At 44.7% G+C, this 25,336-nt stretch overlaps 1 protein-coding gene across 1 annotated transcript in view; it reads right to left on the bottom strand.

Annotated features, from left to right (window-relative positions):
- The window catches only part of LOC138567897 (SCO-spondin-like), a 1,036,222-nt gene that overhangs the window by 809,130 nt on the left and 201,756 nt on the right, over positions 1-25,336 (bottom strand). The window contains exons 15-18 of the mRNA XM_069646396.1: positions 20,685-20,906; positions 15,913-16,078; positions 15,130-15,379; positions 10,966-11,146 (exon numbers count right to left, since the gene is read on the bottom strand). Coding sequence (XP_069502497.1) covers positions 10,966-11,146; positions 15,130-15,379; positions 15,913-16,078; positions 20,685-20,906 — 819 coding nt within the window. The remainder of the gene's footprint in view (positions 1-10,965; positions 11,147-15,129; positions 15,380-15,912; positions 16,079-20,684; positions 20,907-25,336) is intronic.

Below are 25,336 nucleotides of genomic sequence, written 5' to 3'. Positions count from 1 at the left end.
TGGGCTTTTGCTCATATGTTATGGAGAAACTGACTAGTACTTCAGGCTGTCAGTACTGGGAAACTATGTTTCCCTTAGTCTTTTGCCTTTGTTACTTTTTTATCATTGCACAATGCATCTTACAATGCAGTGCAATGGGGTTTTCTTTTAAATGACCCGAGACTACACTCAAAGGGATTTTTTTTTTTGGTTACCTTAAATGCACTAAATGACAAACTGGTGGCAGCAGTTACTTTTTCTTACTTTTTACGGTACTTTTTCTTAGTGCTACCCGTTTACTGCATTTGACTACCAACAGTGGCTAGTGTCCAAACATAGCCGTGCCACAAGGTTTTTTGTTCGTTACTTGGCCATCTTGCCTTTCGGCCTTCTTCCTGACATGCCAGGGCAGGGAAATCCTTTTGTGGTCATGCGCTGCCCAGGAAAAGCCTGGCTTTTACCGGGCTAGTGCAGGGCTTGGGTGTGGGGTCCCAATCCACATTCTGGTGCCTGAACGTCTAGTGGGAATGCTTGCATGATACCCACAGTGGTTGCTGGTTGGACCACTTCTGGTGGGCATGTGTGGGTCAGATCTTGCCATTGGAGGGCTGAGTCTGATCACTCATGTCTTTGCGATAAGAAGATGTGTGCTGCAGACATTCCGGAAGATCAGAAGAGGAGCCAAGTACCCAGTGCAGCTGTGAAGATGGAAGGAAAACCTTTGGACGATCCCCGATGAGGATGGCGATCAACTATTGCTGAAGTGCCAGTGAAGCCCTGACGAGCTGTTGATCCCAGACGACAGTTGTCTGTGATTTAACCCTCTGGGAATTGGTCCCAACGTCTCCTGGTGCCCAAGCCAATTGTAGTCTTCGGAAGTGTCCCTGGGTCATCCAGTGTCTGAACAACTACGAAATTGTGTTACTGTGATAGGAGCATTGTGGTTTCGCATTTTGGCCCATAACTTTGGGGACTACCAGCTTGTCTTACACATATTGTGTATTGAAAGAGGGCTTCCAACCTCTGGCAACAAAGCTGATTTAATGCAGAGAATTCTGGACCAACCGGAAAATATGATTGTGCCTTTACCTTCCAATGGTGTGCAGGCACTGCTGGGACTGCTCCCAGTGGCAGTGATGGTGTTACAGTTACTGCCACAATTGAGAGGGAAGAAGAGGGGGAGGATGATGATGATTCTCAAAAGGTTTCTGTTGCCACCTCAGACGCAGAGGCCTTGTGGGAGTTGAAAAAGGAGAAACTTAGGCTCAGGCAAAAAGAGCTTGAGTTTAACATGGCTAAGCTTGACTTTGAGAGGATGGAGAAGCAGAAAGATAGAGAAAATCAGTTGGAGCTTTCAGGGGAAAGCTTCACACAGCTCTTCTTGATGGTCTGGGAATGGTTCTGGACCTGCTTCTCCTCATAGGCTTCCTAAGGAACTGCTGAGTGTGCATGAGAAGAATGACATCATGGATTGGCTGACAACTTTTGAGTATGTCTATGAGGTACAAGAAGTGGGAGAGGCTGAGATGATTGCATGGTTGATCAGCCGGCTACCCCATTCTGGCTGCAGTGCAATTATGGAGATGTATAAGGCTGATATAAAAGACTTTGCAAAATTGAAGCAAGCTCTCATTTTAAAGTTTGGGAAGACTCCTGCCCAATACTTGAATAGATTCAGGGAGTACAAGAATCAAGAAAATAATACTTGTATATCCTATGTTACTGATTTGTTGAAAAACCTGTGTGGCTGGGTTGGGGGCTACAAGGTAATCACCTTTGAGGGCATGCACATATTTTTTACTTCCTTCTCCCCTAAGCTTAAGCAGCATTTGGCTGACTCTAAGGAGATAGGTTCTAAGAGGTTGGCCATTGCTGCTGATTTGAGGGTGTCAAATAGAGTGTGCCATAAGGACAAACCAGCTTCTAGTAACCAGGAGGAGGGTAAGAAGCAGAAAGAGAAAAGAGGTGGATGTACTGATAAATCCTCCTCCCAGAAGGGTCACAAAAGTTTAAGAAATGTAAGTCACTTGATACTGAAAAGGGCAGTGGGACTAACAATCCCAAGCACAGAAGTGGCTGCTCTAAGCCTCCCTATGTACACAGACCCAGTGAATCTTGTGTGGCTTGCGGAGCAAGTGACCATGGGAAGGGGGACCCCAGATGTAAGGGTAAGACCTTAAGGATCCACTCTGTGAAGGTGGCCTTTATGAGAAACCTGAAGGTGTTTCCCTAATGAGTCCACGGGGCTCTCTCAACCAGGTGGCCAGGACACGGCCATCACTATTGGATCCAGTTGCTGGGGGTGGATCTGGATGGGGGGTCCTCCAGGAGTGGGTTTGGCACACCGATAGGTAAGACGCGGTATCACCCTTCTTCTAACACCTTTTCCCCATCCTGCCATGTAGAATACTCAGACACTCTACCCCACCCCCTTTTCCGACACAAACACTTTTGCACATCATGAAAGACAACAGACTAGCACCAGAACCGTTTACCTGACATGTCCAGACACAAGGGTCAGGTAAAGTCAGTCAATTGACCAGAATCACACAAACGTGACAGGCCTTTCCCTTCCCCATAGAGATAAAAGGTGGAGCACGAAAGCACACTACGAGCAAGGCAGACCGCAAAACGAGACAGCTATCCAAGCACGGCTTCAAGAGGAGGAGAAAGGTGGTGAGAACCAAAAGGGTGACAAGGAGAGAGGCAACCTTACTCTTACCGACACAGACCTGCAAAGCCTCCCTGAAAGGAAGTGTAAGACCGTGAACAATAGCCAGCGTGTGTTGCAGCAGATGTCAATGGTACACAGAGCACACCGACACTGATAATCAGAACAGGGAGAGATGCCTGCTACCGTGGTATCAGCCTTGAATCCAGAGACAAAGAAAAGCCAATCGGCTCATCACAGCCAGTGAGTCGAGGGAAGAGCTAATAAGAAACCAAACTGTGCTGAATAAAAGTCACAAGGGGCAAATTAAGGAAAGTTCAAAGAACTGTTAACACTAAGGGAAAACCAGCTGCAGAGGGGTCCGGCACCACGCGGGTGCTCATTTGAGAGACTCTGATTGATCCCACGTTTGTTAAAACTACTACTACCAGTAGGCCCTAGGAGAGCCAGAAGGAGAAGGTCAAAGTGGTCATGGAGGGGTCTAGCAAAAGCCCCTGTACAGTCGAAAGGCTTTGACCTACACGTAATGTAAACGCTAAGGGAGGTGAATCCCGCATAGTGAGAAAAGGGAAAGAACTGCATGATTGGCAAGAGTTGGCAAGAGTGAACCCGACGGAGGGATGTCAATGAAAAGGGGCAAGGTCTGATGTCCAAATGATCAGTGTGTTAACAGGAGTGAACCTGACAAAGGGATGTCCACATTGAACTGTTTAAAAAGACATTAAAGCTTGTGAATGCTGTAATGAACCCGACAGAGGGAGGCAAACATTTGAGAAGGGACTGAGCCTGGAAGAGGGGGATCGAGAGGTGAAAAGCCATCACCAAACAACACGTGAATATAGCAGAGGAAAGCTCCTTGAATACAAGCCATAGTGAAGCCGACGGAGGGAGGCTCACATTCGAGCAGGGTCTGAGTACGGAAGAGGGGGAACCAGGGATGAAGAATCTCCACCCAACGTACCAACCAAAAGGAACTTTTGTATATTATTTTGAATATATCAGGCTCAGAAGCAGGAGACTTAACCACCGAAGGTCCTGATATTGCTAGGAACTTTTTGTGGATCTGAGCCCTGAAGGGGGGAATCCAGGGGTGGAAAGTCATCACCCAACATACCTTTCTGAAAGGAACTTTTTGATTGTTAGTTTGAATGCATCAAGTCCTCAGAGTCAAGAGACTTTTTTAGAAAAGAGACTTAAGCACCAAAGGTCCTGATAGCTGAGAATGGAACTGTTATCTCGTGCTGCTGGGAAAGCTCGAGAGTGTGCTGTGCTCAGAAGTCCCACCTTGTCCCGTGCTCAAAACATGGGGAAGGGAGACCTCAGGCTACCACATCCTGATTTATCATTTGTGAACACTTCTTTCTTTCTTGTGAATCTTATCACACACTGTTTTTGTATTTCGTTGTAAGGATTGGCAATATTTTTTTTAGTATAGGCCCTTTTATTTGACAAGATGCCACTAGGACTGCCTTATTATTATTTGATGGTCGTAGCTTTCTCCCATCTTAGGTTTAGGTTTAGATTAGGCATTTTTCTAACCTGCACATACAGTTTAATAAACACCCTTGATCTGTGATCACTTGTGTCTGTCTTTACTGTTGCCCTCATGAGTTCCTTACACCTTCTCCCGTGATGCGAAAGAGATGCTCACAGGGACATCCTTGTCTTCAAACTTCTTACCTTGTGGGATAGGATCTGAAGTAGTGTTTGTTTCCCTGAGATCCTGGGTTCCTAGAGTTGTTGAGACCTATGCCTACATACCTGATAATACCAAGCATTATTCCAAGGGTAGTGTGATGGTAGATGGAGTAGACACCACTGCCATAAGGGACACTGGGAGCAGCAGAACTGTGGTGGACTTCACTTTGGTAAATTCAGAGGAACTGAACAGGGCACCTCTGTTGCCCTCCAAGTTAGCTGATGCACCCCTTCTCAAGTTTCTAGTTATGCCTGTTACTGTAGCTGTGAATGGTGGAGTAGTGAGGATACCTGTTAGTGTGCAGCAGCAATTCCCTGGTAAATATCTGTTAGGGAATAATCCCAGAGACTTAAGATTTGTGGGTGACACTGCAGAATGACCACACACAAGGCCTCAGACCAAAGCTGCTTTGACAAAGTCCAATGCCCAGACTAAGTCAAAGGGGAAACCCAAGGCTAAGGAAGTCCAAAAACAGAAAAAGGGGAAAGAACATTCCCCCTAGCTCACCTACCACTGAGGTAGAGGCAGTTGCCCAAGCCCCTGAACCTGACCAGAAAGAGGGGCTGCTTGAAGTTCCCAACCCACATGACCATACTGAACTGCAGTGTTTACTTGCAGAAGGGGGCCATGTAGGGAAGAGTTTATTAAGGGCCAACGTAAGTGCCCATCTTTGGAAGGCCTCAGGAGGCATGCCTGTTCCCAGCTTGAGGCTGAACCTCCTGGGAGACACAGAATGTATTGGGAAGGTGGGCTCCTGTACAGTGAACCCACAGAGTTCCCTTGAAGGCGACCATAGGACGTTGGTCATTCCCCTTCAGGTGAGACCCTTCCTCTTGCAATTGGTGCATGAAGTCCCCCTTGCAGGTCATCTTGGGATTAAGAAGTCCAAGGAGAGGTTTTACAGGAACGTTTACTGGCCTAAAATGGGAGTTCAAGTAGAAGCCATTGATGGAGTTGTGCCACTTGCCAGATTTCTGGTAAAAGAGGTGCAGGGTAGGGAGTGACATTGTTGATCCCCTTGACCCTCCTACATCCTCAGGCAGCAGGTTTATTCTGGTAGTAGTTAATCATGCTAACAGAAATCCTGGGGCAATCCCACTCAAGACAGTGACTAAGAGGTCAGGTGCTAGAGCATTGCTTTGCATCTTTATTAAGGTTGGCTTCCCTAAAGAAGTTGTGTCTGATAGGGGCAGTACCTTATGTCCAAGTACATGCAAGCCATGTTAAAGGAGTGTGGAGTTTCCTATGTGTTTTCATCAGCTTATCATCCGCCGACAAATGGCTTTGTTGAGGGATTCAACAGAACTCTCAAAAGCATGATTGAGTTCTTGAGGAGCCGCAGAGGAGAAAGTGGGATCTCCTTATGCCACGCTTACTCTTTGCTTACAGAGAGGTACCTCAAGAAAGGGTTGAATTCAGTCCCTTTGAACTTCTTTTTGGTCACCCTGTCAGGGTACCCCTTGCTATAGTAAAGAAAGGTGGGAGCTCCCCACTCCTCCAGACACTAGAAATGTGGTGGACTATGTGCTTAGCTTAAGAAAGAGGATGGCCCTCCGATGGCTCAGGCCAATGATAAATTGAAGGCTGGTCAGGCTTTGGTAAAATATTGGTATGACCAGAAGGCTTTTCTTATTAATTTTACAACAGGCCAAAAAGTCCTAATCATGAATCCTAAAAGGCCAAGAGCTTTTTAGGACAAATGGTCAGGCCCTAACAAAGTAGTGCCTGAATATCTGGTGTGCATGCTTGCATGAGACCCACAGTGGTCCCTGATTGGACCACTGCTGGTGCGCATGTGTGGGTCAGATCTTGCCTTTGGATGGCTGAGTCTGATCACTCACTGGACCTTGTGATAAGAAGAGGTGTCCTGCAGCCATTCCAGCAGATCAGAAGAGGAGCCAAGTATCCTGTGCAGCTGGGAAGATGGAAGGAAGACCTATGGACGATCCTTGATGAGGCTGGCAACCAACTCTTGCTGAAGTCCTGGCGAAGCCCTGTCGAGCTGCTGATCCAAGAAGACCCTTTTCAGTGTTTCGACCCTCTGGACCAGTGGGAACAACTAGTCCCAACGTCTCCTGGTCCCAAGCCAATTGAAGTCTTCGGAAGGGTCCCTGAGCCATCCAGTGGGCTGACCATCTATGAAATTGGGCTACCACGATAGGAGCATTGTGGTTCTGCATTTTGGCCCAGGATCTTGTGGACTCTCAGCTGCTCCTACAGAGGTTGTCTCTGTCATATTTCGGCATTGCAACATCCACGGGACCCAAGATACGAGGTCGATTTCGACCGCAACAACTGTGCCCTCTGCTGTTACCCTGCAACAGTGGCACACGCCAGAAACTGCTTTACCACCTTCAGTCATGTGCTGAGAGGACACCTGCACCTAAGTGAGCTGCATTCTTCAACTGGAAAACGTTGCACCAGCATCGGTGGGCTACCGGGGACTCACTCTAACCTGCAAATCCTGGGCACCGAGGTCTGGAAGAAACGACCTCTGACTACCCTCTTAAGACCTGAAGTCCCAAGAGAAACCAGAGAACAGGGAGTCAGTTACAGTTGTACTTACCTGAACCCCTATGTCCCTTTTTAAAAGTTTTCCTAACTTTTGAAACTTTTACATTAGTTAGGCTTTGCCATTGCTTGTTTGTTCAGGCACTCCAAAAGCTGGTGGCAGTTGTATTTGCGCTAGAATATGATCTTATCTAACTTTTGGACCAATCTCCATGTCCCCAGGAACTCTTTCCTAACTTTTTCCCCAGCTTACAAAACAACGCGTAACTTTGTGTGAACTTTGGGCACAAGGCCCAATACAACTTAGGGTTGGATTTTTAAAGGTAGGATTGTAAATCCTGAGGACAGTTGGTGCTATCGATAACCATTGCCTTTCCTTTCAGGTATTGGGGTGGGGGGTGTGGGGTGTTATTGGATTGTTCTGCACCAACTACAGTGACTGTATATATGTTGCATAGTATTTGAGTATTGTGTGATTATATTACTTGCTAGTAGTCATTTTTCATGGGTTTTATGGGCCTATAATAAATATGTTACATTTATACCTAACTGTTTGAGTATAATCCTTGGTGTTTCACTGTGTGTACTCATTGTGGACCCTAGACCCCACTCACTTCCCCTGAGATTTAGCCTTGGCCGCTCTCCATGCTGCCTTGATTGGTTTGGCTAAACTCCCAGAAGGTGCTTCCTATTCACAATAATATGGGTGGCCTCCTAAACATCTGTCCACCAGGCCAGAGTTCCGAAATCCATTCTAACACTTAGAAACCAATATTATTAATGCCTGCAACATTATGGTACTAATTCTATCAACCAGGGGGCACGAGGGGGTTGGAGGGGAAGAAGTTCAAGACTGAGTCAGCCTGATATGGTATCAATGCCATGTCCACTGCATCATCCTGTTGCCAAGGCGACAGCGTTACTTGAGCTATCCTCCCTGCTATGGTGCTGAATACATTTGAAAATTGGCTCTTAATGGGGATACAACTAAATGATACATTGTTTTTATGTTCATAAGATTTGAGAAGCAAACACCTAGATAATTGCTAATGATGTTAATATCAACTATATGTAATTTAAGTTTGAAAAAGATGTGTGATCTAAGTGTTAATAAAGAGCTGAATTGTGTGTTAAAGATATTCATTCTGAATGAACTGAAATGCATGACAGCCTTTCTTGATTTGGAAATCCATGGTTATAATGAACTAAAAGTAATACATTGTGATTCTAGAGTCATTCAAACCTGTGTGCTGCCACCTTTGTTATTTGTGGTTGTAAAGTGTTTTTTGATATCTTAATCACAGAGACAGTATCACCGGAGATGATCAATACCTGCATAGGTGATAAGGGCCTGGGTGCCGATATGCACTATTGAGTGGGAATCTGTGTAAATAAATCTACCATTAATATGGCCTTCACTACAATATTCAGCAATGAGTAAGCTTCAGCTCAATTAACACATTCTAAACCCATTATTAAAGAAGGAGAACTGAGATACTGACTAATTAAGTAATTTTCATCATGTGTGCAGTTTAAAAATGTTGATGAAAGGTCTGGGAGAAAATGTTTCACTCCAACTAAATGAGTGCATCTCCCAGGCAAATATTTTGTGTTCCTAACAATCGGTCTTAATAGTTAATTATAGCACTGTGACCGCCACCACCCAGGTGACTGATGACGTCCTGCACGTTATTGATATGGGCGCGGTCTGCCTGTTAGTGTCACTTGATCTCTCTGCAGCCTTTGATACTGTGGACCACAAGGTACTCCTTTTGCAGTGAATGGGTATTGGTGAGTAATCTGAGAGTATTCCTCTTCTTTCAATTACACATCCAATTGTCCAGATTGGGACTGGAAGCTCTTCCTCCTATCCCATACACTGTGAGGTTCCACAGGGATCGATTCTGGCAGCATTACTTTTCAATCTTTATATGGAGCCACTGGGAGATCTTATCACTGGCTATAAAATCGCAATCCATCAGTTTGTATCTGTCTGTATTATCTTAGGGTGACGTCTGTCATTCGGGGTATTGTCTCTGATCGGTTGGATGGCTTTATTTCCCCTAAAATTCAACCATTCGAAAACAGAATTCCTACACTTTGGACCAGACAAAGGGCCTCATCAGGGGATGGGGGGCATCCCGGCGCTAATTGGTCCAGAATACCAGCCAATGCTATTATCGTTAACGTCACTCGGTCTGGCAAAATTAGCGCCGGAATCTGACTTCAGGTGGGGAAGTAAATCCCCATTCCCATTGAGTCGATTGGACCCAATGGGGGTTTCTTGGTGCTATTAGAGCTGGCACAATTAGCACTACACTAATTGTGCCAAAAACAAGTGGAAAAGGGACATTTTTACATCAAGTAAAAAGCGGAAGGTAAAACTCCCACTTTCCGCCCAACTCGAGATTGGGCAGAGCAGTAAATGCGGTGGTAATAGCATTAACACTGCATTTTACCACTCCACCCAACTCATGTTGAGGCCCAAAATCTCCAACAAAGTCTAATCCTGGTTGTCTCCACTTGCCGATGGAGTCTTAGCTGCCAACCTAAACATCTCAGCAAAAGTTTTCATTTTCTGTATATGAAGGCACCTTTTGTATGATTGTATTGTGTAGTCAATATTTCTCATGTAGTAATTATGTGTTTTTTATTGGCCTGAAGTACTTCGTTATATGTAGGTCGTGTTTGATAGGTATCCTAAAATAGGTAAATAATGTTTGTGTGTAAAGGATGGAGGTTTCTTGTGAGGAGACGTTGCACAGGTGGAACACTTCTATGTGAGGCTTTGTGTGAGAGCCAAAAAGTGCACCTTTTTTAGAACTCGTGCTGGGTGAAGTTTGTAGTTCACACGAGTACCAACCTTGCTGATACTCATTTTATCATTCCTCAAAATGTTGAAAGGCTGAGTCAACCCAGTACGTTTCAAATATGTGGCCTGAAGGTCTCACATAAATATGTGCATTGCCAGTAGCATTCCACCACTATGGCCCGTGTGAGCAGCAGTCTACCACATCGCCTGAGTGGGAGGCAACACAGTCCCCTATGCAAATAAAGCACACAGGGGACTGTGTTTTCTTTCTATCAGCAGGGGTGCCCCCTCCTTATGCCGTTCTTTGTTTGTTTGATATGGAGCCCTTTTGGCTCCGCAACAAACATAGTGGCTAATAATGGGAGCCGGCAGGGTGTTGGATGGCTGGCTCCGAAAGCTCTCATTATTATGCCAGAAGCACAGACACGCTGCCTAAAAGGAGAGGACTCCTATCCTGCCAGTCAACATATTCACATTGTGAAGAGCCATAACGTGAACACGCTGACAGGAGAGGCGTCCTTGATCCACAGTTACTGTGCATGAAGGGTAAAGCAAACATGATTAATGTTGTTACGGGCTAGACTGGCTTACAAGCGTGACTCCAGTCTAGCCATATATTCTTTGTGTTTCATTGCATATTTGCACTTTGCATCAAGGGTTAAAGCAAACATAGGTGTGTTGGGTACATTGGCCTATCTTGGTATAGCCAGTCTGGATATACTTTCTTCTGTGGCATGGCATTTTTTACTGGCTGAGAGTCTTTATATCATAATATTAGCATATATTGGTACGGCATGAATGGACATGTATGGGCACAGCTAGCATGAACATGTTTTATATACTGACATATGGTGTGGGCAAAGGCATAATGAAAATGCATTAGTAAATGGTCCTGTGCACTCTTGGTAACTTACCTCCATTGGATATATTTCATCTGCTACCATACAAAATCAGTGTAAACTGGGTGGCTGTGTACCCACTTTTTCACAGAAAATCATGAAAAATGCATCATTTTAACCCATTATTTTAACATTTCCCTCAGGGGTGAACCCACCCGAATCCCCCTTCTTTGATTTTGTCTCCCACATATTGGACCCATACGTTTATGGCCCACCAGTGCAAAGCCACCACTCAGCTGCCAGTTACCTCAGGTTTCGGTGCGTGATATAAATAATAAACAAATACAAAAGCATTACCCCAGTAAATTATATTGCCAGCTGGATGGCCAAAGAGCTTCACCACTACTCATTGCAGCCTCGGCAATGAGTAGTGGTGAAGCGGTCCCGTACTTACCAGGAGCACAGTGCCTTCAGGACACACACAGCCTTCCACATCACTAGAGCAGGTCAGGTTGTGTTCTGGGTGCTCACACGTGCGCAGACAGGCTCCGTACTCATACAGCAGATTCCCAGGGCAGTACGCCGTCGCGGGGCATCCGGCGTCTGTGCAGTTCCAGACACCATTCGAGCAGACACTGAAAGCCAAGCGGTAGAGATGGTTATGAAAGGAACAGCTGTGTCATTTAGAACCCCAAATCCAGCAAGCTGTTAGGATTCTCACTTCTTGATCACGGTGGGGTTCTGCACAAGTGCAAAAAACAGAAACACTGAACAAATACTCCGGAGCTGACAGCTGCACATTGCAAACTAGCCTTTTAAAACAAAATCTATGATACCACCCTCAGAATGTTTGACTCGAGAGAGGAACAAGAACCACATTTTAATAATCCTGGCCTGGTCTCAGAATTAGAGCCACTTTGCCATACAATGGTACAAGTGCCAAGTACGAGGATGCTCGTCCTTTTTGCATAGACTTGCATAATAGCCTGGCACTTAAGCGGTCAATCTCTCTGCAATTGACTGCGGTTTGGAGATATGCGAAGGTGCGCGCCCCACGCCTGTATGTTCAAGGGGATACTCAGATCTAAGAGCAGTAGTTTGGCAGACAGACTTGAAAACGTGTGGGGGCTTGTGTACTGGACTGCAACAGACCTCTGGCAGTGGGAGTTGGATCCTTTAAAGGTGGGGAGCACAGAAGATGGCAGGGGGGAACACTGGTCCAAAAAAGTCAGTATGGAGCTGGTCTGCAAGACTGCAAGGATTGCATATCCAGGGGTGCAATGAAATAATTGAGGCGCACCCTCCAAGTGATGGTCATGGCATCATTGTGTACTGGTGTGTCGGTGAAATATCAGCTCTAACTTGGCTCTGCGATGTTTTATCATTAGATGTCTTTCAGAATGCAATGGAAACATTTAAGATAAGATGATGTATACGTGCACTGCACATGGGAAATCCAACAAATAATTATTTTCCACAATTCTACTTGGAAAATCAAATCTATTTGTGCAGCAAAACCATTTACATATTTCACATTATTCTGGAAAAGGGTTTGATAATTTGCCTATTGAAAACTCTATCACTTGCACTTCAGCAGAAATGATTGCAAAATAATACTACATGTCGGCAGGTTATGCTCCGGTGCGGTGCGACTGCTGCCCGGGATCCCGCCCACTCACATCCTCAGTGGCTTGAGCCCAGTCAGAAACTCCTAGGTTGGGATTCAGTCATTCTTTCATCCAGGGCCTTCCCAATAACTTACAATGGAGCACCTTCATTTCTGTTGACACCATGAGCCGCCTGGCACTACAATGCTTTCCCATGGTCAATGCATCCATGCTGCTGTCGCGTCCTAAAATTCAGGGCTCACGTCAAGGGTACACGGAGTCCCCCCACTTTTTTCAGAGGGTGGACTCAGTCCCCACCCCAGCTACAATGAGAAACATTGAATGGACTCTTTGAGTTTATGAATTAAAGCCGCCCTCAGGGATTAAACTGCAGTCGTCAGGTTTGCAGGCTGGACACTTCACCACTGCACTATACAACCTGATGAAGAATAACAAACAACTAAAGGTGAAATGTCGCATTTTGGCACTGCAAGTCGCAGGGAAAACATGTGTATTGGCGCTTGGAGTTTAAACCGCCTTAGACGTTTTCAAAAAACACTGTCAGAAGAAAATATCCTCTCTTGGTTTTGTGTGGGTGTTGATTTTATGAAAGGCAAATGCCATTCGTCCTGTGCAATTTGGGTGCTTATGCAAAGCCAATTTAATGAAATGTGCGTATTTCACCCTGATTTGCTAATTTCTGGAGACCTGACATCCCATTGTGTTTGTTGAGTCCCCCTCACTTTAATTTTTAGGACTTGACCCCTGCTAGAATTGCAGTATTTCATTGCTAATGGTCAAAGCTTTAACTCTGTATTGTCATAAGGAAACAATGTTGTGACTGAATAATTATGGTAACACTTTCTGTACGTTGATAAACTGTTTCAAGCCCCTAACTGTATCCAATGTTATCCAGGAAGGCTAGAATTACACTTTAGTTTACTGCCTCAGAGTGTCTGGGTCTATTTCCTAGCGGCTCTACTTTTATTAAAATGTGTGTTTATTTGTATCAATATTCTTGCTAAATCGACATTTTATATGTTCATTGTTTTATCTCTTAGTGTATCAGTGAAATGTGATGAAAATGTTCAGATGTGAATAAATAAATAAATAAATAAATAGCATCTCCACACCTGGATGATGATCAGGTCCCAGGTTATCTAACATTTAAACAGATGCTACAAATGTTGCAAATGCAAAAACCTGTTTGGCTGCGTCGGTAACACAGAAAGGAGCAAACATGTTTTCTCCCAGTCCGTAATGTCTCAAAACGTGTTCCAGGGCAAACATTGAACAGACTGGTGTGTATACTATGTTTGCTGTGTAACATAAAAAGAGGCATGTTTGCTATGTTTCTTTTTATGTTATGCAGGATACAGAGTAAAAATGTCTGCCTCGTTGCTGCCCTTGTGAGCATTTTGTTCTATAATATGGCTTGCCGCAAGACCTGTTTGCTCCACTCCCTTTTATACCAGCAGCAAAACTGGGGCTAAATTCATTCACCCTGTTTTTTTTGCACAAGGCCAATATTTCGAAAATCTGTCCCTAAACGGGGGAAGTGCTAAACACTTTTAAAGACAAGCAACTAATACACTTAATGCGTTTTCTCACCCACATTTCTCTATATATAATGTATTTATTAAATACACAGAATGAATCGTCCCCTACTACTTCATATGAATGTTAAATCCAAAATGGACGTCCATTATATGATATGACCAGTTGGTGGAAAAAAGCAGTTTTCCTTTGGGCAGGGACTGAGGGAGTTGGACTTACCTATCTCCCATACACAGGGGGCTTCGGCAAGCAGGGCGGGGCGGCTGTTTTGTGGGTGAGACAGTCCATGAAATCAACCTATCCTGTGGTACGAAAACAAACAGGCCAATAGGGTGATTTCATCAAACATCTCCACCCACTGAAAGCATCAATCGCAGAAGAGAAAGCTGGTCCGACGGATGCGCTCTACTCTTGCATCTTGCCCTTAGGATGCCGCCTCACCGGCCAATCACTGCAAAGGAACATTAGTGCATCGATAGTCTACATTTTCAGCAGATTTGAGGGTGTTTTCAAGCTATAAATCCAACTAGTGCGCTGAGATGGACATGGTGAAAAATCATAGTGTCTGGGAAACGGCCCTTAGGCATATGGCCGAAGATCTGCAAGCAGCCAATGGTCTTTGGAAAGAGAGACAACTGACCAAGAGCACCTTGACCGTTAGTTATATACTCAAGGCGCTGGATAGGGCATCACACAGGATAGGGCGTGAGCTACATGCGCATTCTTGTACTGCTAACACTGTGCTCTTCGGACCAGCCGCAATACCATAGGCAGAAGACCAGTTACGTACTGTGATCTTCAGGGACAACTGAACAACAATTAGCATTGACTGTATCATATTAAATAAATAATGTAATGATATAAAAGCAAAGCTAACACCTGGAACTAACTACCAAAGTCAAGAACAGCCTCTGTAGTTCAAGCATAGGTTCTAGGATGCTGTGTTTCTCTAGGCCTTTGGTATTCGGCACCAGTTGCTATATTTTGCTTGATCAGCATTTGGACAACATTGATGTTAAGAATGTCCACATCTCTATAGGTGGGGTCTTAGACATTGACAAACTAGTGAAGATGCATAGGCCCAGATGTGTCCCAACAAACAGAGCACTGCACAGGTAAGTCCCTTTGCAGGAACAACGGGAAACTGCTCAACAATTTGATTCCTCTAAATGTCCAAGGCCGACCCAGTCACAAGCCATATGTGATTGTCTTGTGAATTATTTATTATTTTTTATTTATTTATGTATTTATAAAGCGCCAGCGGCCCAAAGGCATCGTGGCGCTGTTACAGCATACTTTACTTGAGCGGACATAGAGTTTACATAGTGACATCACAAACAGTTTACATAGTATTAACATACTTGTTTAGGCTAGCAAACAGATGCAAGTCTACACCTTACAGCCGTACCAACTTCTGAGGTACAGCCTACGTGCCGAAAGGCACTGACACTCACCAGCTGTTGCAGTTTTTCTGGATAGTGCTGCCGGGCGGGTGTGTTTCTTCTCCGTGGTGGCATGGGCACATAATGGGTGGGATGCATTGCCCACTGTCATCCAGCACAAGTCCATCCGGGCAGTTGCACCCAGCCACACATCCTTCCAGGTCCAGGCAGGTTCTGCCAGCTTCCACGCGTAGATCTGCACAGGTTTTCCCGCAGGCGGAAGAGCATTCAGCGTAGACCTGCCCACCAGTGCACTGAACCGCTTCAAGAAACAGAAGAAGAGGCGTGAGGAGTTGAGCGCTGGGCTAGAAGGCTCTCATGAGCAAAGCATGACTTTATCACAGGCTGACAATGGGTCAAATGAGTGTGTAGCTTAAGCATAGTCTGAAAAAATCCAGGTCAACCAAAGTAAACACAACCAAAGTAAACACAGACAAAGCCCACAGACTGTCTTAATTGCAGTCAGAGTGTAGACATGTGTCAATTTCTTCCCTATCATTACATTCCTATCAAAAGTATCATTCTGGAGGACCACAGCACTAGCACCTATTTAAGTGATTGACACCAGGTTAACTCTACCAGCCTCTTAAGGGCACAGTGTGTCAGGAAATCCCCCTAGTTCCCATGTCTTAGGGCAACTCTGCATCCCACACTATGTGATGTACTCTAGAATGACATTCCAGTAAAAGGCAGTGACAGCTATGACTGTCTTCAACTTCCATCACTAAAGCCAGGGCAGTTCAGACAGGCTGGGCCCTGCTGGTGGAGAGAAACAATTTAAACCAAAAAACCTACGACAGAAGGTGTGGTTCCTCCACGGCACAACAACGCCTTCTTGTGCGCACTGTCGGGCATAGGCAGCCACAGCACTGCAGAGGCAATCCTTGCCGGCAGCACAGCCACAGACGTCGTAGAGGCACAGCTGGTAGTAGGGCTCCCATTCCACGAGATCTTGGCAGGGCTGCAGATCAAACACCAAATCAAACCAAAGAAAGACAATGTCAGCATTGTCGATACGAACAAGAAACTAACGAGGTTACATTAGAGATACAATGGGGCATCTGAAAATGACATACAAGCAGGCAAGGATGTTAAACAAGAGTGGGGGAGCGCCTTTACTGGGAACAAACATGGTGCAAATAACCTGTTCTGTGGAATTTCTCCCACTCAGGAACAACCAGGTTTTAGCTCAATGTGCTCTTCACAAAGGAGTAATATCCATTTTTCATATCAGTCTGGGCCCACCCACAAGGGCAGTCCAGCACCGAAATCCTAAGCAAGTCTTCTCTGACCAAGAGTATCGTCATCAAGCACAGATGTGTGTTTCGGCCTCATTGGGCCTCCTCAGAGAGGTGACGCTGAGACTCTCCAAGGCACAGTGAGCAAGGGGTCCTTGTCTGGATTACTCTGGGTTACTTAGGGTGAAATCTCAAGTCTTACAAATTAAACAGTGGTGTGCTCCCCCCCACCTCCCCTACTGAGAAAGAACATGGTTCGAATAACCTATGGAACTTCTTCCACTCAGGAGGACCTACAACCACGTTGTAACTCGCGACCACCTTCACAGAGGAGAACTATCCATTTGCATATCAGTCTTGTTCCACCCACAAGGATAGTCCAGCACCGAAATGCTAAGCAGGTCTCCTCTGAACAAGAGTATCGTCAGCAACCCCAGACACTTGTTTCAGCCTTGTCGGGGTTGCTGATGGTACTCTTGTTGGGACTCTCTGCAGTTATCCAGCTTGGACCATGTGCATATAATCAACACCATGCACATATATCACCAGTGTTGAAGTCACTTGATTGGCTGAGCATGCTAAGTACAGTTTAAAACATCCTACATGTCTCGTAGATCCCGGCGTGGCCTTATGACTGCCCTGCGACGTGTTGTCTAATGATAAGTGGAGATCCCAGCTTCTCTGTGAACACTTCCCTGCTCTGGAGTTCTCGTCCTATAACACTGGGAGATTTGGAAGATCCTTTTCAGTTCAGAAAAGCTTTAAACACATGACCTTTCCCTGCTGAACTCTGGTATCTCCCCACTTAAAGTTATGTGTTGCCTGTGGCAGGCTTTTCTTTAGCCCAAAAAAGCTAGCTCTTGCAGAGTCATTGCACTTGATAGAAATGCCTAGCATAGCATAACATAACTCTGAAATGTGGTAGTTCAGAGGGGAACGTCCCTGTACACATTGTACATTTAGCGCAATAAAAAGGTTTAGCAATCAATGTGTCATCCCTGCACGCAGAAAGGCTTGCATTGGGCCTCCTGCGGCAGGAATGGACTCAATGGTCCTGTAAGGAAAAGGAGACGATTACATAATTAAGTGCCAATATTGACAGAGTGCTTCCTAAAAAGACCTACATATGGATGGGGAGAGATGCAAACTGAATTATTAAAAGAGTAAGCATGATAGCACTAGATACATGAAAAGTGACTGGAGGAAGAGTGCTGTCGTCAACAGAATCACTCAAGGTCAATGTTTATTGAGCTATTATTAAAGTGTGATGTTACATTCAAGAGTTCTTGCCAAAGCTCATTGCCCTTGGTCACAAAATCTTTAGAGCTGGTGGCAATGCCAACGGCGTACTTAATGCTACCGTGAGCTAGTACTTCAAAAGGTTTGTAGGAGATCACAATGGTGTAGAGGTTGGCCCCAAGCTAAACACCCGGGTCTTCAAGATATTGAACATTTAGTAGATTCCACTGTCAGAGATTATGGATTTCATTATAACATACACGTGTCTGATTCAAGGGATGGCCACTTTCTTAATAGGAACAATCTGAGTGCGGTTACCACTAACGAAAGAAATGTCAATATTCATTGTTCTGGCAAGAGCCAAGCACATTGGTATGGATCAGCTAAGCCAAGAAACTGACCACTTTATTCTTTTAAGATGAAGAAATAAAAAAATAAGTCAAACAGAAATAATTTGGACATTAATTTTCAAAGATTCAGTTTAACATGAAAACTTTGTACAGGAGGTTCTGAAGCCAGTCATTGTGGGAACTTATTAATAGGTACAGATATTGAAAGAAAGGGAGAAAGAGAGTTAAAGTGCCTGGAGAGGACCCACAATGCCCAGCGCAGACCCTCTACAGCGAGGCATCGCAGAAATTGAACTGATAAAAGATTAAAAAAGAAATTCTGTAGGAAGAAGATCTTTTTCGATTGGGCAGGCATGTGTTTGGAAACATGTGGTGGCTTTTTTGCACTCTCTTTAATGAAGTTATTGACCGATTGGGCTTTCAAGCTCCGTAAAGAAATATGTATCCTAAATTCTCTATATTATATAATTCACCTTGTCATAAGAAAAAGACTTTTGAAACTCCCACCTTGCATTTCTCAGAAGAATCTGTCTAATACCACAAATTAAGAAATGGAAGAATCCCAGTATGTTAACCCATTTCACGACAACATTAGAACCTCCTGCAAGGATGGTAGCAGAATTGCTTTGGTTATTGAGAAGGCAGGTGACTTTCAAAACAATCCTTAAAAAATGGGTCATGGTAGGTCAAGTGGTGATTATGAATTACTCCAGAAATTCTATTGGTAAAAACACTTGCGATCATGAAGACTTGAAGGATACATAAAATCAGTGGTCGACGTGAGTGGGAGCGCTGCTCCTGTACTTTGTTTAATTGAGCTGTACTGTTCCTATACATTTATTTTTAAAGGTAACCATTCCAGAATGGTTTCCTCTTCAAATGAAAGTGTAGGAAGAAGTTGAAACTTACACTGAACGTTCCCTTAAACAGCAGGTGCTTGTGTTTGGTGTTTTTTATTGTGTGTGGGAGGGAGCGTGGTGATGGGGTTTGTGGGAAGCGGGGACAGGCCAGCAGGGAAGATAGTTCCACTACTTCTTTGCCTACACTTCGACCAATGAAGGCAACATAGAGATCTGGGAGGCGGAGGATGGAAGAGAGCCTGGAGCAGTGAGCAGAGGTGTGAAAAAGTCAGAGGCGTGGATTGGTGCTGCCTCAGTAGAGTGGGAACTGTAGAATCCAGATTGCAGGGGGTCACAGGGATTGTTGGTCTCCAGATATCTAAAGATCCTGTTAAAGACCCATGCTCCAGGATTATGGACAGTGGGGGGGGAGAGGTAGATACATGACTGTGGTGGTTGGCAGGGCAGCTTGTGTCAACAGAGGGATACTGGAGTATAGGTATCACCATCGCTGCCTTGAGAGATGCAGGAACAGTTCCATTAGAGGAGGTTGGAGAGGGATGCAAGATAGGAGAATGCTATTGGAGAAAGCTCATTGATAGTTTGCAGCGCCAATGGGTTGAATGGAGCACATGAAGAGCTGGCTGTCCATGGACAGGAGCCTGTTGATTAGACGAGGTGGGAGAGAAATAGAAAAGGCTGAGAAAGGGAAGGGAGTGAAGGCGATGGGAGGAGGAAGGGCGAGACGGGTGGATGGGGTATTGAGGATCTTAGAGGACTTAAATAAGGAGTAACAGGCAAAGTCAGTGGAAAGGGAAAAGGCCACAGCGCTAGGGTGGGGAGGAGCCAGCACGGTTTGACGGGTGGAGGAGAGTCTGCGCAGGCGTTAACTAAGTGAAGAGATAAGGGGAGTAAGGTGGCTGGACTTGGCAGGGTTCAAAGCTGTCATGATTTTTAAGGAGGGCCTCCGTGCATGCCGTGAGAAGTCGAGGGATGCAATATTTGTGTCGGAAGCAGAGGTTAAGCTCTGTGGTAGTTTTAAGACGATAGGGGTGATCCAGAGGTGTGATGCAGGGGGAGAGGGTGACAATGTGCAGGGGGTACAGTGCCTTTCAAAATATGAGTTGAGGCCTAGTTTACAGGATGCCTCGGTAAGAGACAGGACCAGTGGGGAGGATCTGAGCTTGCCAGGAAAGCAGTTCAGAGAGTCATGTTTAAAATTGAGTTTTTTGCTGGGAGAGACAGGAGGGAGGGAGAGAGATAGATGAGGAGCAGGGAGATTTAAGAGGCTACGGGTGGGGTCATCTTGAACCTACAAACAAGGCATGCATTGACATTTAATATTAGTCAAAAAGATATGTGCTGTTGTAACCACAGCTCTCAATATGCTTTCAAACACATTCATCTTTGATGGACAAGGCCCCACAATGCAGGGGAAAAGACCCTTCTTATTCATTGGAAATCAAAACGGTGACCTCATAATAAAGAGTGGGTTAATGACCTGACAAGATTTGTTTCTTTCTGAGAGACACCTGTAACACGAGGAATACAACTGGCTCTGCAAGTGAATCTGGGCAAATGTTGGTGAGATATCATTAGAACATTGTCCTTCTTACCCAGACCATTAACTTATCTGCTCTGTTTATTCCTTGGTCAAAAAGATGAACAGTGTTATAGATTGTTTTCATTCTTGATGTAGAATGACATTAAAACAATAAGTACAGAAGAAACAGACTTTAGATTAATGTGTTCATGAGTTTTTATTTAGTAAGTAGGTCCTCAGATACCTTTGAAATCTTTCACTTTTCTAAATTTGACTGCAAGCTTTGTTTAATGTACAGTGTTCAAATAAAAGGATTTGGGTTTTTAAAAAACTCACTGACACCCGTGTTTTTGCATACCTGAAATAGGGTGCTCTGGAGTACCGTGCACGCCCCCTCGGCAAAGTCCCGGCGCTGGGTATAGGTTCCACAAGGGTCAAAGGTGAAGGAGCCGGTATCGGGGCACTCGCTGTTTGTCTTGAATTTGTTGGCGAAGGCGGCCACGCTGGTCTCGATGTCGCCCTCAGGTGTCGTGAAGTCGTCGTTCTGATTCCAGTTGTAGGTTCCACACAGGCCTCTCACCTACAGAGAACACGAAGATAAAAGAATTAGAGACTCAATGAAGGTACAGGTTAAAAACCAGTGCCCAGCATCCAATACATTTGACATCCATCTGTAATTCAGATTTTGATCTTGTTAGAACTGTAGAGCGTTTTATCCAGGCCCCATCATAGTTGACAAGCAAAAAGTATACTCAGCCATCGGTCTGCATCCTAAAATCTGCGAGGGTCGTTGAGGTCCTCAAAGTCTAATGCGTTTACATTCCGATTTAGTTGCTGCCTATTTTAGAAGATTTTTGCCACCAGATCAAAAATAACTGTTGTGCCAATTTTTACCAGGTTCCACAAGTTGACAGATAAAATGCTTAACGCATGCCTTCCAGTAAGGAGTCACAAAGAATTCCACTTGTGGGTGAAAAGTACAGAAAGAGCACATTGTAAAGCCCAAGACCCTCAATTTTCACAAGGATCCCAACTTCCAGAGAATTTTTTTTTATTTATTTATTTTACATTTGTAAAGTGCTCACACAGCCCGTGGGCATCGAGGCACTGTTACAGGAATTGTTTGTTTTCTTAGTTGCATAACTGTTTTTTGTTTGTCCTAGTTACGTATAATGCGCTTAAATACCCACAGGTTTCTAACTGCGCGGACCCGGGGATCGAACCTGTATTGCTTCGTGTCGTCTTGCTTCCAAGACGCGCACGTTGCTGCTGAGCTATCCTCCCGTGGGTCACACATGTGGCCCACGCAACTTGGACCCACCCCACGATGTGCAAAAATACCTGATTTTTATCAAAAATAAAAAAGAACAGACTGCAGAAATTCAAAAATTACACAGGGAGAAGAAAAGTTAAAAAATGTTTTACATTGTTTTCTGTATCATATCAAACTTTGGGGAAAGATAGCCACTATCAGGGAAAAATGTTTAAAAAGTTGAACTTGTTCCCCACTCATTTGCATATCTCATAAATCTGAGTTACTCTAGGTTGGTACAAGGGCAAATTGCTACAGCAAAAGGTTTTTTGTTTTTTTTGGGAATCGTTGTACACCCTGTTGCCACTCTCATTGCATTATACATCCACTGACACTCTCCCAGACACACCTATTTTGCATATGCACAGATATGCGTCTGGAGGGACACACCTCTCCTGTATCTCTTTGTTAAACATGGGCACAAATCATCTTGTGTTACAGTTTTGTGAAAAGGGCCTACTTTGTGCCAGGAGCACTGGGCACATTTTTCAGGATGTGGCAGGAAAAATGTGGCTATTTGGCTGTGTTAGCCAGAGAGGTTTTCCTGTGTTAGTGTTCTCATGCCCCTGCATTGAGATACAGCAACCTATCTCAGTCACGAGCCTAGTCGATGTCCTCATACAACTGTATAGCTGCCAAATAGCTTGCGACTGCCATGTGCCTGGCATCAAACTGGGAGGACAGCTCAGCGGCAACGTTCTCGCCTTGGAAGCAAGACAACACAGAGCGATGCAGGTTCGATTCCCTGGATCCGCACTTAGAAACCCCTGGATATTACGCGCGTTATGAATAACTTATCATATTTTATGACTTCATATTCGTTAAGTAAGACGTAAACCTGATTTCAGATTTTTCAAATGCTTGCAATAGCCTGTTGGAAGGAATGAGGGAACACTCCCTTCCTCCATGTTTTCTTTCGACCCTACCCTTCTGCTCAGCATTCTGCACTCTCCACTGATCCTCTCAAATGTCTTTTTGCTTTTCTCTCGATCTCGCTCTTTCATTTTCTGCACACATTTGCCCCTCCCTTCCCCCATTAGCTTCTCTCTCTTGCTCTTGTCTACTCACATCTTCACTCTTCCCTGCTGCATCAGTCTTTTTCTCATCTTTTCTCTCGCCCAATTTAATCTATATGCGTGGTCGCCCTTGACTGTAGACCTGCCTTTTTATCTCCCTTCCTCTCGTATCTGCCGTGGCCTCCAAAACTCTCTCATAAACTGGTGTTTTTGGGGCATTTCAGGCCATGCGTGGCATATTATGGCAGCAAATGGACATATGAGGCCATGCATCACCTATTGCAGAGCTCTGCCACCTTTGCCTCTCCTGATGTTTTGAATGACAGCTCCCATCAACCTTATTACAGCATAGTAAAATGTGAGGGATCATGGGAGCGATTGGCCAAAACATCTGATTAGCCACATGCTTATATGGCTAATCATAGTTGCTAATGTGGCTAATCAGATGTGGCTAATCAGAATCCCGGTGGTAAAGATGCCATGTAGGAGGATAGTTCAGAGGCAACATGCTTGTCTTGGCAACAAACCAACCTAAGCGGCATGGGTTCAATACCCATACAGCTCCGTAAGGGTGGCGTGATATACATTTAAATTATTTATTTTATTATGAGGTACTAAGCGATGTTTTGTTGGTATTTGAGACTGCATTTGGCATTTGACTGCAGCAAATGGGCATTACACATAGTGACATACCATTTGCATGAGGCATTCATTGTCCTTTTTAGGGCATTTGAGGTTGTGTATAACCCATGGAAAATATACCACGCATGTAAGGATGCACTGGGTGCTTACGGATCATTTGAGGCTGAGCCTGCACATGATGGAATCCTGTACATATGGTACCTTTTACCATGCACAAAAGACATTGGGGCTCATTACAAGTTTGCTGGTATCCGGGCGGAAAATCCTCCAGGATACCACCACACTGAAATACTGATACCGGCACTCGGCCTGGCGGTATTACCGCTGAATTGTGAGTGCCGGTGTTGCATGTAAATCCCCATTCCATGGACTCCCAATGGACTCCATGGGGGATTTCTGCTGGTAAGGAGCCTGAAATACCTCCTGCTCAGAGCTTGAGGTAATTCAGGCACCTCACCAGCCAACTTGTAGCCACCACGTTAATTCCGCACCGGCCAATTTATAATGAGGCACAATGAGTGGGCCATTTGAGGCTGCGCTTCATATATGATGGCAGCAAATAGGCATGTGATGCTCCCCCTTATATATGGAGACCATACAAGGTCTATGAGACATTAAATGACATCGGGTGGCATTACTGGATATATGAGGATAGACTTGGCATATAATACAAGCAACTGGATATGTAAAGCTGTAACTCAAATATGTGGACTGTAACTAGGCTGTAATGTTATAACAGACATAAGATGTCAGTATCTCAAATAGAGACGACATTTGGCATGCTGCAATATGGCAGCATCTGGGAATGTGGGCCTTTTTTTGGTATATAAAACAAGGTGGGTGAGGCGCGCACTCCCGGTCCTGGTCAATTGAACCTGTTGTAAAAAATAAGTAGCTGGGTCAAATCCCAAAATGGACAAAAATTCACAGGGTTAGATCCCTTCTGCTGCAATTCAGGTACTTAGTAATAACAGGGTTAGATCCCTTGCTGCAAATCAGGTACTCAGTAATATTTTTGGTATATGATTACTAAACATAACATGCAGCTATAATTGGCGTAAAATGGCAGTAAATGGACACATAAGGCTGTAGTTGCATATTCACGGCAGTGCTCCTAGTCTATATTGATTCTGCACGGTCTAGCCCTGTCATAACATGTTTTTATGTGAAGCAGATTTAAAACTCACGTCAATCTCTAGCATCTATCCATTTCAGCAATCTTAGCATTTTGGGGATTTCATTGTTATCGTATCTTGAGGTGTGTGACTGTTTAAGTGCACTGATCCTTACTTAGATTTTTATTGCAAACAATCGCTTTCAATCCTTTCCTGATTGAACATGAGTTGTATTTGAAGCCGATTGTAGCACTTTGCTGTCTGCCTAATCCTACATTTCCCGACACATCCTGTGAGGCGTGCCCGTGTGACGTGTCGGGCAGCGCCACAGGCTTTAACTGGCCCGCGTCAGCGCAAAGCGCTGACGCAAAGCCTGTTTTAGCCTGTTTTCAGCCTGGTCGGCAGAGGACGATGCAGGTTTGGGGCTGGAATAAAGAACGCATACTTTCTATGATTTCTATTAATAATTGAGTAAGGTACTTGAGAAATCATTTCCATGGGTGGCTGTATGTATAATGCACTCTCCGCGAAGGAGCTGGACAACAACCATGTTGACTTCTCACTGCGGACGTTAAATAAAATCAGGAACTTGGGCATCTTCACACCCACATTGAAAATATAGTCAGTTGTTAGTGAGACCGACACCTCCAGAATGAAGGCAGCCCTAATTAATGACAGATCGGCCTGTGCCACAGAAAGAGAAATAGCTGAGCTTATCGAGGAGCATGACCTAGATCTGCTCATGATCACTGAAACTTGCCTAGCGGATGTCTCTCAGGGCTCCTTTCTTGAACTAGTCCCAGAGGATTATCATATTAAATGTATAAATCGTGTGGGTAAGAGGGGAGGGGGCATTGCAGTCTTCCATAAGGCTACACCATAAATTTCACACCTGAATACACTTGAATGGGTTGATGAATCTCAG

The sequence above is a fragment of the Ambystoma mexicanum genome, chromosome 2p (assembly GCF_040938575.1).
Source record: "Ambystoma mexicanum isolate Mex_15411 chromosome 2p, UKY_AmexF1_1, whole genome shotgun sequence".
Lineage (NCBI taxonomy): Eukaryota > Metazoa > Chordata > Amphibia > Caudata > Ambystomatidae > Ambystoma > Ambystoma mexicanum.
The sequence above is the reverse complement of the archived record's forward strand: the minus strand, read 5'-3'. Positions and strand labels throughout refer to the sequence as shown.